The sequence below is a fragment of the Dermacentor albipictus genome, chromosome 3 (assembly GCF_038994185.2).
Source record: "Dermacentor albipictus isolate Rhodes 1998 colony chromosome 3, USDA_Dalb.pri_finalv2, whole genome shotgun sequence".
Classification (NCBI taxonomy): domain Eukaryota; kingdom Metazoa; phylum Arthropoda; class Arachnida; order Ixodida; family Ixodidae; genus Dermacentor; species Dermacentor albipictus.
Window position 1 is genome coordinate 18,529,687 of NC_091823.1, and position 15,040 is coordinate 18,544,726.

Genomic DNA, 15,040 nt, shown 5'->3' on the forward strand with positions numbered 1-15,040 from the left:
GGATCCGACCTCCTATGAATCTCGAGGGACAGTTTGGTAGCGTTCTCAGTTCACTGAGATTCAGCAAACGCTGGCTTAGAAAGCTGGTCTCGTCATTCCGCGGACGTTCGAGTCGGCCCGCAGAACAGAATTATTCGTTGATTTCACGCGATGCGAAAGTGCGCATCAGCAGAGAGATTCAAAAATCTGCGCAACGTTCTTCAGCAGCTGCGGCGTACTTCCGCCTCTTGGCGGCTGGATGTGCGTCACCCTATAATTTCAGGTTAGCTGTCACTGCGGTGGCACGAAATATATATGGAGGAGATGAAAAAAATCTTGCCGGTAGCTGTACCGTGAAATTGACAACGGCGTAACGCTAACATAGACCGCTATTGTGAGGTCCGTTCTTGCTTGGTTTGGCTTTCGGTGTCATTTTGTCGAGGGAAGTATAGAGGAAATTTCTTCTTGCCCTTGACTACGCGTAGTTGGTTGGTTCTTAGTTTCTCTCGAAGTCCTCATGCTGTCGTTTTCCATTGGCGATATCCCTGATTGAACAACGTGAATTGACGGACTCCCATAGAACGACACTTCGAACATCTGGCTTCAGTCAAGTCCTTCGATTCACTGAACTTGGCATCTTACAATGTGCAAACGCGAGCAGGCAGCAGAATGAAGTCTACTTATGGCTGGCCCTTTGCAACCATTCAGTCGATCTAAATTCGCCTAGGCGTTCGACTTGTTATTTTCATGGGCAAGGGGTCTTAATTGCGTTCCATAATGATCCTGACTTTTCTTTTTTGAAATTGGCTTTGCTGCAATAAAATAATGTTATGCTGTGAAGCGCACACAATAAACTGCGGTGAATCACGTTTGTCACGCAGTGAGGCAGACTAAGAATGAAAAGAGGGCACCTTCACGAGGCCTTGCAGGTGTTTCTTAATCATGCGCACCCACGTGACGTCTGCGGTCGCAGTACAAGCGTTGAGACGTAAGTGTTCTGTCAGGCCTTCCCAGCTGTTTCTCACGTGGCTGTGGTGATTGAAGTACTTGTTTCGCGCTCTTGCGCGCCATTTATTTGAGACAGTAAAGGGGCATAGTACGCATTCCTTAATTATGCGACGTAATAGGTAGAAATCATTGTTTGGAAACAAGAACAAGGGATGAACAGTATAAAAGGGAAAATTGGTGGTCCACCCGCCTGTAGCACGAAGCTACCAAGGATGACAATTTTTCTTTTGTGAGCTTTCCTCCACCTTGCGGGCTTCCGCAAAGCTGACTTGCCAAGACAATAACAATATTAGTGGCGCAATTTCCACCTTTTCCTGTCGTACTTTCCCTTTACAGTTTTCTCTTCTCTCCTCTCTTTAATATGAACGAGTGTGGCTTATACAGGCAACGCAACAGACACAAAATGCTTGTTCTTGTTGAGTTTCGCTATTAAGTTAGGAGTTTCTGGATAAATGTCCATAGCCAACAGTTAGCGTCGGGCAGCAAGAGTGCACTTGCTGGATTAGAGCATGGAATGTAGAATGAAGATGAAGGTCGGCGCGCGACTCGCATTCTTCCGAACGCATACTTCGAAATTCACTTTCTCAAAATTATCCGGGGTTTCACAATTCATGTTATACTTTCATTTGGAGCTTCGGTTCTCGGGTAAAGTCACAAGGACGTTTGCGTTGCCGTCTGAGAATTTATTCCAAAAGGACGGTATGTTGGTCACGTTGGTAATTCATACTGAAAACTATTGACAGCACCAAACGACACGAGCGACAAAAAAAAAGAAGTAAAATACACTAACAGCGCTTGCACGTGTCTTTTTTTTTTTCTGTGTCGTTCGTGTCGTTTCGAGCTGTCCATAGCTTTCGCCAACAATTTATCATTGATTTCAAGCGATTGCCAAGCAATTTTAGTATATTTCAATTCAGACTACGCCATTCATCGTGGCGCGTCTGTCACATTAAATTAACGAGTTCTTGCAAATTTGCAAGTGAAATTTAACTTCTATATTCATTAAGCCTTGGCCAGTCCGTCACAGTGGACATGAGCCGTATTGCATGAAGATAACAACAACGAGCTGAGAGGAGATAGACCGATGCAAGATCCCCGGCGGCAGTGACATCACACGCGTAATGCAGAGCAAATGCAATGTACACCTGCAAACACATCCGACGAGAGCTGTCTGTACATGTCCCAAACGAAGCCATAGGTGGCTTGGGGTGAAGCTCGCTTCCAGTGTTCTGCCTCATGTTGCCCCTTCTATTGCGGAAATTAGTCTCCGCGATATATATATATATATATATATATATATATATATATATATATATATATATACACACGCACGCACACACACACACACACACACACACACACACACACACACACACACACACACACACACACACACACACACACACACACACAAGGTTCACCGCCGGCTGCTTGGCCAATCCCCCGTAGTGGGTATGCGCCATGAAATAAGGAACAAAGCAGGCGGTACGTCTGGAGAAAAAGAAGGAGTGTCCCGCGACTAAGCGATGGGCCAAGTGCAGACCGTCGACGAGGCGGCCATTGGCGGTGACTCCGCAGAAGCGACCGCCAGATCCACGACACAAGCCGAGGACTGTCGCGTCCTGACAGCAGCCGATGAGGAGCCCGCTGCCACGACGTCCACCCGGCGAGAGGAGGCGCCGCCCGATGCGGCGGCCGACCCCCCGCCGGGACCCGCGGAGCCCTCGGCCGAGCCCGAGGCGACTTCGAAGACCGCTCTGCCTTCGCGCGTCGAGATGGGTGATGTCGCGGCCAAGGCTCGCAGCGGACGCCGCGCTGCCAGGACGGTGAGCTCGTGTCGACGATTTTAGCGGAATCGATTTATACCGAAAAACATTGTTTGCAACCAGTTTTTGAATAGCTATAAATAGTTGCATATAAAGGTGTTTGGCGTAGAATGAGCGCGTAAAACTTTTAATGCGTTAGCATTAGAGCAAAGCAGAAGTGTACCTGTGTGAAGTGTGTGTCTAGCTAGTCTATGTGGTGTTCGGCAAGACCGATGCGTGTAGATGAGGACAGCGCGAGAATTGCGAGTACGGAGACTGTTTCCACAGCAAGATGCAATATTATTTATAGGCCAATGTCACATCCTTTTGGAGGACCGATAGTTTCACCGGCTCGTTGTTTACTTTCTGGAAAAATCTTCCCCCTGCACATGTATCTTGACAAGAGAGAGCGGTTGTGGACAAACGCTGCGTAAATCGCACTGCATAAGTGTTGCGTTTCCTAAAGGCCATTTTCTCCTGCCTGATTAGTGGAGCTAACAGACCGACGATCGAGCGCTTGTCTATAGTCTTTGCAGCGTCCCGTTCGCGCTGGAAACGTTATCAGGTTGACGAATTCAACGGGTACAGGGCCTCCGTGCGAAGTAACTCGTTTTGTAACAAAGGGTGACGTTAAATGAGCGTCTTTAACTCTTTCCGTACTGCGCCCATCGGGAATCGTTAGCCAGCTAACGATGGTTTGAAACACCGTTTTCGAGATCTTCCGCGCCGCTCACGGACGCTCTGAACCATAGGACGTGAAGGAGGAGGACTGTATTTTTGTTTTCTAAGCAGTTCGCTTTTGCTTTCCCCTCCAGGCGTTAATTTTTGAGCACACTCCGAGGTTTCGCGATCGTCAAAGTAGAAAGCAGAAATGCCACCTCCGGGAGCGGCGCACGCGCTTCGAAAGATCGCAGATTTCGCGATCCCGCTGCGTCTCCGGCTCTATTTATCGATGAATCGAGCAGCAGCGAGTCTGGGGACGCGGCCTTTTCGTTGGACTTTGAGAATGACGACGACTACGCAAGCCGGCCCGGAGCATCGGCGGCCGAAGCCCAGCACACCCAACTGTAGTGCTCGCAGTTAAATTTTTGTAGCGGAGTACCTATTCAATGAAACATTTTTAATTTTTCGGAGATAGTGACTACTATAGACAGCAATACATTTTGTATATATCATAACTTTTGTTACATTTTTTTAGTAGATACGAGCTTGTTTTACGAACATTGTTCACTTTTATCTCACAATCTTGATTCTGACAACGTATATTTTTTTTATGACATAAATCTCGTTAATCAAACTTCTATGCTAAAAAAAAAAAAACTATTTTCTCCATGGTAGGGCAAAAGTTAAATGAGCGTAAATTTAAAAGCCCCGTCAACATCGTCAACATAATTTCAGTCATATCATATCGGGTCGAAGTAGCACACGATTTCCTCTCGAGGCGCCAGCTTAGTAGCTGACAGCGCGAGCGAATGGTCTTTGGAGAGTCTATGCAGAAATAATTGAAGGCGTCTCACGTTTCAGTAGCCGCACCTGGGGGTTATTATCGAAAGACTCCGCAGTGCATTATGCGACCACCTTGCATTGTTAACTTAGTCCTCTAATTATGTGTGCACGGGCAACTTTGCCTTCCGCTTAGATCGAAATTCAGCAACTCTGCGGTCGACAGTCCATGCCGTGAGCCTGCAGTCCCCGTCCATCGCGTTTACACCTCGGCGTGCGCGCAGGCGGAGGGATTCGGAGGGAACGCGCCAGCGTCTGTCCCTCGTCCGAGGAGCAAAGAGCAGCGGGGCGACCGGCAGGGACGACCGAGGACCCGAAGGACACATCGGTCGCGTCTCTCTAGGACGCCGACTCCGGTCGCGCTGATGGTCCCGGGTGCACTGGCCACATCGAACGAGCCCGCACCTGCACCGCTCGCCCTGACGCCGAGCGAGGACGAGGAAATGGCCATCGGACACGTCGTAAGACAGTTGTTGGCCTGCTCCCCAACGCTTCTAGATCACTGTTAATCGGCTGAACGCGGTCGCTTATTCTATGGCGCGCGTCGCTCGATCTTTGTGGCCGCGCACAACTATGCCTCTATTCGATGTCGCGGTGCTCGCGACGGATCTTGCCTAAAATATTGCCAGGGCCCGGGCTTGCGCAATCCACAAAAGAAAGGGTTCACGCTTACGCCGAGTTCAAAGGCAGAGTTTGCAAACAGCTGAAATATTGTGAAAGCATTGAACGCGCCCACTGGAGCATCATCGCCTTTCGTTCGCTTCTCCGTCCGTTGGTACAATGAATTTTGGTGCAATTAATGGCTCTCTCTCTCTCTTTCTCATATATATATATATATATATATATATATATATATATATATATATATATATATATATATATATATATATATATATATATATATGAGAGAGAGAAAGAGAGAGAGAGAGTATATACTATAGAGCTTCTCGCTCGCCTTCCCTGTCTGTCCGTATAACCAGAGTCCGCTAGCGCCCCGGGCCACAGTCGTTGCCGGCGGTACGCGTTGGTGGAGAGTGGCGTGCACCGCGACCATCCTCGGCTGCTTCGTGGTCATCGTGGCGATGCTGGCCTACGGCACCATCAAGAGCGTTGGCCACCAGGATCGAGTCATCGAGCACTTCGAGAACTGGACGCTCGCCAGAATAGCGAGACGGGCGTCACCAGCTAATGCCTCCACGACAAGCGAAATCACCGCGGTAGCGACGTCCACCGCTGATGCCGTGACCTTCGAAGAGGTCGATGGCAGTAGCTCTACTGCAAATCACGCGCAGTCAGTCCGCGTATGATGTTATGCACTCGCGTGCCTTTCTTTTTTTGGCAAAAGTAAAGGAAGTGAACCGTAGTTCCAAGTACGACACATTTCTCTGCCGGAATAGAGCGAACTTAAGAACATTAACAGTATAGTTACGGCATCTCGCAAGCGTCAAGCGTCGCAAGCTCCACTGGCATTTCAATTAAGAAGCATTCTATTCGCTGTAATTGAGCAATTTGTTTCAACCAACGATAAAAGAACACAACTACCTTAGTTGTGTTCAACAGCACAAGCCAGATTGTTTTATCTTCCGCACTGTGCGTTGTGCTGCCTCTCCTTGTCATCAGTGGCTGAAGCACAGCATTTCCTAAAAGCGCGCTTCGAAGTCAATGAATATCGAGGGATAGTTTTAATGAAATAATTAATTATGCTTAGATCCAGTACGTCTCCTTTCGCATCGCATACCTCGAAACCGTGCGTGCCATATCAAGCTATTTTACCATGCATCCTGCTCACGTCGTGCCCACTGATTCCGTAAGCGTTGCATAATACTGAAGGTAACGAATACGTCCATAAATACTTCGTTTAGCGCAAAACAACAGACACAATAAAGGCGACAGGACAAGGACTTGTCCTGTCGCCTTTCTTGTGTCCGTTGTTTTGCGCTAAACGAATTATTTATGGATCCGCACCAACTAGCCCGCCAACACATTGTAACGAATAGGTTTTGAGACGACACCATTGCAACCGCAGCCCGGTTTTGCCGCGGTGTCCAGGAATATCGTAGATTGGGAGCCCCTCCTATATACGTCACCGTATACTGCTGGATTTGCTGCACACATGTAGCCTGCACCAACTATCCCGGAAAGCGTCCCGCAGTGAGTGAATCGATAACGCTAACTTAAACATTTGTATTTGGTTCTTCATAAGTACTATCTTCCTTTTTTTTTCTTTTTTCACGGTACGCCAAGAAAACCAACAAGGTGTTTTTAACCAATTCCGCAGTAGACCATCAGAGATGCGGACCTAATGGCTTCTGCAAAAGTGGCGTGCCTGAAGCATGCTCCAAATAGCGAACTCCCGAATGCACATAGTACATTCGAGCCCATTTATCGATGAACGAACGATCAAATAAGCGGTTTATCCGAATAGTAGCTCTTTCGCCCGATTATTGTGAAAGGGGTGGATCTGTATACCATAGTTTGGACTGAGCAATAGCCGGCCCGTTTATGAAGGATGCTATTATAGACTTTGGTTCGCTATGGTATAGTGAACTTCCACTGGAACCAACGTGTTCTATAGATCCAAGCGGTCTGTGCGCGTCTCAACGACCAGGACAAGTGCTGAAGCAAGCGTACGCGTTTTAAGCCTGCAGCTGTTGCACGTTTGCTTAACGTGAAAATTTAAGAAAAGAAAGAAAAAAAGCGCGAGACCTGTTCGTCTTTTCAATGCGTCGTTCTTGTGCTCGGTGTGGTGCAGCTGGGCTCTCGGGCCTATAGCGTTGCGCCCAGCTGTCATCGGTCTTTTTGAACTTTGGCGCAAGTTACGACCCGCCATGTCGTTCGTTAGGAACAGCGTTACTTTCAGGCCAGAGTTTCCTTGTTTTTGTTCGGACTTCTCTGACGAGTAGCGAGCGGCGGTAACCGAGGGACGAGCACGCTGGCTCTGTGCAACAGGACACGTTTTCGCGTACAGCTTAACTGCCTTCGTCTATACCTAACTTCCCGATAAATCACAGGCGCGAAGGACAAATGAAGGAGCTATAGGTATAGGCCTGAACCAAGCAATGTGTTCTAGCTGACTTCTCTGCATTATGACAAGAGGACAAGGACCAAAAAGAAAGTTAAATAGCGACAATAACGACAATTGATACAGAAGTTCCGTGTACATTAATAAAGATAGCATTCCTAAGAGTTGTTCAGTTACAGTTCTCTCTCGCTCTCTCTCGAAAATTCACAATGTTCACGCTTCACAACCAAAACAGCGTACGTGATTTCTGAGCCAGAAGCGTGGCACTTCGGACGACACAGCTATCGTCGTGCATTGCATTTACGTAGCCTAAGCGCCATCGACAAAGTATGCACACGTATGTCCTCCGCAACCACACGCGTGGATCACGTGAAAAATGGCACCGGTCACGACAGCGCACTGTTTGTACCACTAGCTTCGCATGTGCGGTACGGGACGCCAGCCGACGAAAGAAGCAAAACAAAAATTATCGCGACCTTTAAACCTCATAGCCATGGTCGATGTATGGATACGAGGCGGCAGTTTATTTTGCGTTCTTACTACAAGTAATAAATTAATTGCGGGGTTTTATGTACCAAAAACCACGGTCTGATTATGAGGCACGCCGTAGTGGGGGACTCCACAAATTTGGAACACCTGGGGTTCTTTCGTTCAACGGGTGTTATCGCCCCCATCGAAATGCGGTCGTAGTGGCCGGGATTTGATCCCGCGACCTCGTGCTTAGCAGCCCAACACCATAGCCACTAAGCAACCACGGCTGGTTTACTATTATAATAGATCCGCGCACGTTTGCGAACGCCTCTTTCGAAGCACCACAGCTGTACGAAATTTGAACATTCAAAAAACGTTTAATAGATCGTCGTCGTCGTCATTCCCAATTATCGCGTGACACTGCAGGAATTCCGGGTGACCACATGTCATTGCAGTGCAAGCAGCCTGCATGGCTGCAGCAGCAGATATATGCAACGTGAGTTTCGTTGCGATCAGTCGGCCTTAAATACAAAATCTGTTCGGTTCAACGAACTCTTGGATGCATCGAGAGCACTGCCGCTTATCGGCGTCGTCCTGCTCGACGACACTGTGTCCCGTGTCGTCGAAGCTACAGGCACCGCTCGCCGTGCCGCAGCAACTTCGTCCTGAAAGGAGAAGTGCACATCAGGTTATATGTGACAGCCGAATGAAATTATATTTAGAAAAATTAGTGTATCATTAAAGCGAACTTTTCTTTGCCAATGAACCCCTCCCTCCCAACTGCCAGGGTTTAGTGTAAGTACCTAAGTAACGTAGGGACGCAATTATCTTGTCAAATACACTACTACATATTTAAAAGAAAGGATCAAAGAAAACATAATAAAGCCTGAATGTTGACTGACAGAAGAGTACTATATAGCGAGCGCGCCTGTGTTAGCCATAACCAAACAATAAACCCCGACAGAAAACTCGTACCTAATGTCGACTCGTGGGTATCTCTAAAGCACACAGACCTCTTAATGGAATAGCGCATGGTATTAAAGGGTTCGTTGGGTGTGTGCCCAATTCTTCGTCAATTCCCCTTAACTGTATGTGCCACCGTGACGCAGTCGCTATTAAAAAACTTGAAACGCATTTATGTATGTGTCGCATTTCTCTCTGCATACACCTTTCATTAACATTCTTCCCTCGACAAGCATCACACAGCGCTTTCGTCTTCGTGACACGGAGAGATGATAGCTGTATACAGGCAACGAGACCCTGCGATGTGTCATCCACTACTTTTGCTACCTCGCGAACTCAAACAAGCTTCGCGTCATTTTAGACTCCGACACTGGTGTGTGGCTTCTTTAACGCACGATGCAGGCGTGTCTGATTCAGAATCAGTGCAACGTAGTGAAGGCTTGCGTCCAAGGCACGCCGAGGCACTGGGAGGGAATCCTTTGAGAGGCCGAAACAAACTGCCAAGTGCCAGCGCCACGCCCCTATGAAAATGGTCATTGCCTTTATGTTTCCTTTATGTTTCCTTCTTGTGCCCTATGTGACCTTTATGATTCCTTGTCCTTTGTGTGACCTCCGGGACGCCAACTTTGTGTGTACCACATGTTTACTCATCCTAATGTATACCTCGAGGAAGTGACCTTTATTATGCCTCTAGGATGTGTCCTTTATGTTTACCGCAGGATGTTAACTGGGTGTGTACTATGTGTTACCTGAGTGTACACTTGAGTGCACATGTAGGTGACATAGAGTGCACATAACAACTGTCTGTACATATAATACAGGCAGATATATCTGTACTTTGTGACAGCCGTTGATACACTCTGCAGAGTCATTGTAAGTACTAAATATTGACTTATCCTTTCCTTTGCCCCAAGAAAACAACCCTTATTATAATTATTGTAGTATGTGCCCTTTGTGTTTACGGCGGGATGTTACCTAGGTGTGCACTTCAGTGCACACGTAGGTAACATAGAGCATTATTCTGGTGCATGCACTCTTTATATGTTACCTATGTGTGCACTTGAGTGCACATGTAGGTAACATAGAGCATTAATCTATATATGGTGCATGCACTCATTATATGTTACCTACATGTGCACTTGAGTGCACATCTAGGTAACAGAATGTGCGCAGTAAGCATCTTTCGCGAATAGTACAGTTAGAGCTACCTGTACTGTATGTTAGTCACTGGCAGATTTAAGGAAAAGGCACTGCTAGCACCCCTCGCACTAGACATGCCGACCGGCACTAATTGTGGCTATATTGTGCGGAAAATCGAGCATGCCATGAAATAGGATGGTGTATATAATGATTTATGCCGTGCATTCTCTTAATATATAAAGTATTTCTTACTTTTTCAATCTGCTATTCTCCAGTAGCAAGCCATATGTAGAAATCTGCAGTATTTACCCTAATATGCAAGAATTTCATGAAAGTTGTGCGCCAGCTAGGCTATCAAATATAGTTGATTGAGTGTTGAAGACGGTTCTCATAGCAGGCGTCTTTCAGATGCTCCGCTTCGCCTCCAGTTTGGGAAATAATCTACTTAATTTATATATCTGGCTTGTATATATATATATATATATATATATATATATATATATATATATATATATATATATATATATATGAGCCCTATGTTACTTGTGTGGGCACTCTATGGCTGTGTACTCCCTCGAGTGCACATCCAGGTAAGATAGAGTGCGCTTATATATAGTGATTATCTTTTTACACATGCTACAGATAGATCGTCTACCTGAACGATGTATTAACTTTAACTACTGGCGTATCAAAGTAAAAAAAAAAATGGGGGCTGCACCTGCCTCCCCCTCCCTATCTATCTTGGCCGTATTGATCACCACGCGCCATCAACACTACATACGTACATCAAAGCCTCATGCAGCGAATAATCCCTCACGACAAATAACAATTGCGCGGCGGCTGGAGACGCGGTGGCACGACGCGCAGTGTTCGATGGCTTGCGCTACATGAACCGCAATAGAGGCGGACGCCTCCGTGGCCAATCTGCCGCTTTGCTAGTGAGCGTATATGATTATACAACCATTTAAGTAGCTGTTATCGTCGCTTTCGCGCTGACCACAAGTACGAGTAACTGCTGTGTCGATATTAGCAGGCGTAAAAGAAGGGCAGCGCGGATCCCGTAAATGCTTGCTTGGGCGTACAACTGAATAATTTATAATTGTGAGTTGGCTGAGTATGAAAGTTGTGTGCGGGGTATGGCCGTATTTGATTTCGCGAGCATGCAAGCAGTATGCCTGCTTCACTTTGGCCGAAGTTCCGCTGCCGCTGCAAGCCAGCCATCGCCACATTTTGTTGCCTTTATTCCTTACGCTACGGGAAATATGGTTCCACCTATTCAAGATAAGGCCTGACATTCTCAAAAACACGCCACTGAGTACCATAAGAAGCGTGTATATCTGTGGCGATTCCGAATTTCTGATCGGTGGGTGTCACAGCTATCGCGGCTGCACGCACGCCGTGCGCCATGGCACGCAGACGGAGCTGCACATGGTGCGCGCTGATTGGCTCGTGTCCGCCGGCAAAAGTTCGTGCATAGTTCGTCTAAAATCTCTGTATGTACTTTAAAAAACAAGGCAGCGCGCCAAGACACTTTAAACTCAATAATTTGTGTGTAAATAGCAGCCTTCCTTCCAGCTACGATTTTTTTAAATCTCGAAGGCCGTGCTTTTTCAACATGTACGCCCTAAAAGGAAATGCAGATCTCGGAGGCTAAATTCACTTGTTAACCGCAGCGCGGCGCTGCCGCGGTGTAACGGTTGACGGTGCCACGTTGTGTTGCTTTGAGCGGTGAGAGTGCTCGCTGCAGTTACACGGTAATTTAATCATATTTTCGAAGTGCCTAAACAAACTGTGATCCGTACCGTATGCATTAACCATCAAGAAACCTCTGGACTTGTGTAACGCCATCAGTTCGCCTTATGTTTCCTGTGATACGCCAGTGTCTTATGTGTACTACAGCGCCCGTCCGAGCTGCCTTTGTTCTCGCCTGTCCGCGTTCGCTCGTGGAATACCTGGTACTCTGGCTTCGAATTATGGTGCGTGGGAGAATTTGTTGAAAGTTGTGCTTTCGTGCGCGGGTGTTCATCGGCAATTCGACAGTGTTCGCGCCGGAAAGAGCGTCGTCGCGTGGTGCCTGCGAGACGAAGGAGCCGTTTGCCGACCACATTGAAGGTAAGCAGGTCTGACGCTTGCGCGCATTCTCGCAGCTTCTGATTCATGTAGTAAGCTTTGTGGAACGACAACAGAACACGTTCTGAGCGTATGTTGACCATGTTGCTCTCCACATTTAGCAAAGCGTTTCACGAGGGGAGTTTCCGTGAAATGTATTATTTCTTACCGCTTACTTGCTTTATGGAGTGATGTGCTACCACCGCTGATCGTTGGGTCTTAATGGACAAATATTTACGTAAACGCTGAAAGTTACTGTTTTCTCGGTAGTTTCCCGGCAAGAAATCCTTCCGTAGATATGAATTTCCGCAAGTTACGTGTGTAATACATGTCGATGTGTCACGGGCATCGCGAGTTGGCACGCGACTGCGATGTTTGACACTTGAACAGATATTAGCTTGTGTGAAGATTACTTTATTGATAGTGTTGAGTTTGAAGTCCAGCTTCGCGAGAACTTGTCTGCATTGCTTGTGTTCGACGTGCTCGCGTATTTGTCTTTTATATTGTAGGGCAAATATAGACTGACATAACAACAGCGAAATTTCTTTTATGCGAAGCATATTACGAGGGCTCAACCCAGCTCCTCAGGCGCGGCGGTGACCATGAAATCACGTGACACCGTGACGTCACGACAGAGGAGAAGTGGCTTTGGCTCAACTCTTGCAAGACGGGCTGGGTGGGAATCGAACCAGGGTCTCCGGAGTGTGGGACGGAGACGCTACCACTGAGCCACGAGTACAACGCTTCAAAGCGGTACAAAAGCGCCTCTAGTGAATGCGGTGTTGCCTTAGAAACGCGCTGTTTCTAAGGCGTGCGTCTCTTGCTCAGGCGCACATTTCGTTGCCGCGCCGAACGCTGCTTTGCTCGACGCTCACCGCGTCCAATGCGGGGCGCGTAGTCGCTGCCCTGTAGCCCATTGTCTTACACCCCTTGGCGGGTCGACGGGAACGCTGTCGCGTTCCACTCTTGAAGGCGAAGAAGTAATGCATGAGTTGTTTCTTCGTCTAGCCGAACCAAATATAGCCAAGCAACAGCAGTTCACCAGGCTAAACAGTGGTTCAACAACTAAAATAAAGGCTAGTATGCTTCGCATCCTGGGCTTAACCTTACCTAAGCCACAGCCATTTTTTAATCGAGGCATGTCAATCGGACGCTCGTTTTCATTAATATTTTCATCCGAAGAACAGGATCTCAGTGCCTGCGATTGTTACAGTGGCTTGTAGCACTGCCTAATAAGGGATGCGATTTTCTTGCGATGCTTTCCGCTCGATGTTTGTCACTCTTATAACCCACCTTCCATGGCTGGCTGTTCTAGTTAATAACGATAGCCGAATGTCGGTCAGATCAATGAGAAAAAGGAGTAGCATCGAAAAAGGGATGGCTACGAAATCGCGGCCTAGGTTTTAGACCCTTCGTAATCGATTGTTCGTTAGATTTACTAGATATTTGAGTTTTGGTGATAATTTCCCAGGTAGTCTGATGTTTGCTGCTGGTTTTATTCCCGCCTGAATTTTACCATATAACAGTGTAACCACTTGAGATATAACTACGAGACATCTGTACAAGCAGGCACACAAAGATTTGTTGGCCAGTTGCCTACTCCTAAATGTCATGTACTACTTAGCAGCTGCTGCAGAAACGTTTAAAAGAATTTGTGAGCAGTTTAATACCTGAGTGGACTGGCAGCTGTCTGTTTCAAACAACAATTAGTTAAAAGCTTCTGTGTTGCCCTGATGTTTTTATGAGCTGTTTTTGACTGCTCCACGTTTCTTAGCTGTGTGCATACAGGCCAGGCTGTTCTTGCTTATATGAATATTTTTGAATGAGTGAAAAAGATTGGCTTTTGTTTTGTTTTTCAGGTCCCAAGCACCACATTCCAGAGGTCTGCTGTGAGCAGACGTGGCAAATTGCAGTAACATCCAGATAGTCCAATAAACTCCTGAGGATATCGACACTGCACATCGTGTACCAGCTAAAAAGGAAACAAATATTATTGCACGCTTTTGCTCCCGAGAAAAAAAAACTGAGTTCGTGAAAAAGGCACGCAAGGCTCGCTTGACCACTGTGAACCTTGGGTTTCCACAAAAGGATCAGAAGCCTTTATACGTAAATGAACATCTTACGCAAGAAAGAAAGCGGTTGTTTGCACAAGCTCTTGAGCTGAAAAAGGCAAGAGGCTGGAAACACCTCTGGACAGACCACTGCGTAATCAAGGCGCGAAAGACAGATGACAGCCGTGTGTACCGGATCTCTAGTGCGGGTGATCTTACTGTTTTCACCTAGCTTACTAGTGTTTGCGGCTGCATATCTTAAACCTGCGCAAGAATGTTTTCTTGTCAGGATCTGAAAAAACATTTCAGTGATGAAACTTCCAAGTTATCGCTAATACATTTCAATATTCGTAGTCTACGAAAAAACTATGACAGCCTCATAGCATTTCTTTCCATAATTAATCACAACTTCTCTTTTATCTGTCTATCTGAGACATGGTTGTCACTGGACGATAGAAATTTATATGCGCTACCAGAGTACAATGCAGAGTACTGCTATCGTGCTACGCCACGTGGCGGCGGATCTGCCATATTTATTAAATCATCATTGCCATACAAACGCCGCAATGATCTTGCCTTTTGTAATCTGATCTGCGAATCTATATGGTTAGAATTTGATCAGAGTGTTTTTTCAATTGATGGCCGGAACACAGTGTTAGCGTGCATTTATCGTTCACCATCATCGTCATACTCTGAGTTTTGTCTGCAGTTTGAAAAATTGTTGCACACTGTTGCGAACGAAAACAAAAATGTCATTATCTGCGGAGACATCAACATAAACATTATCGACCCTAATAGTCCATCATGTTCTGATTATCTTGCGTCTTTTCTTAGCTATGGCCTTGCTTCTCTAATCACTTCTCCAACTAGATGTGACATGACAGGATCTAATACGTTAATTGATCACATACTAACCAACTTTACTACAGATCATACGGCAGGAGTCATCGAGCACAGCATAACCGACCACTACCCTGTATTTTTGACTT

At 46.7% G+C, this 15,040-nt stretch overlaps 2 protein-coding genes across 3 annotated transcripts in view; one reads left to right on the forward strand and one right to left on the reverse strand.

The window, feature by feature from the left end:
- Window positions 1-2,456: 2,456 nt before the first annotated feature.
- On the forward strand, window positions 2,457-5,658 carry LOC135896967 (uncharacterized). Its single transcript, XM_065425528.2, has 3 exons — window positions 2,457-2,813; window positions 4,520-4,756; window positions 5,276-5,658. Exons 1-3 carry the CDS (start codon window positions 2,514-2,516, stop codon window positions 5,600-5,602), a joined length of 864 nt encoding a protein of 287 aa, XP_065281600.2. The 5' UTR covers window positions 2,457-2,513; the 3' UTR covers window positions 5,603-5,658.
- Window positions 5,659-8,151: 2,493 nt separating this feature from the next.
- Window positions 8,152-15,040, reverse strand: part of LOC135896961 (uncharacterized) — a 35,516-nt gene continuing 28,627 nt past the window's right edge. For both annotated transcript variants that reach the window (XR_010562855.1, XM_065425512.1), the window contains one exon: window positions 8,152-8,453. Coding sequence is in view for 1 of the 2 variants with exons in the window: in XM_065425512.1 (XP_065281584.1) it covers window positions 8,301-8,453 (153 nt within the window). In the remaining variant the exon portion in view is untranslated. The remainder of the gene's footprint in view (window positions 8,454-15,040) is intronic.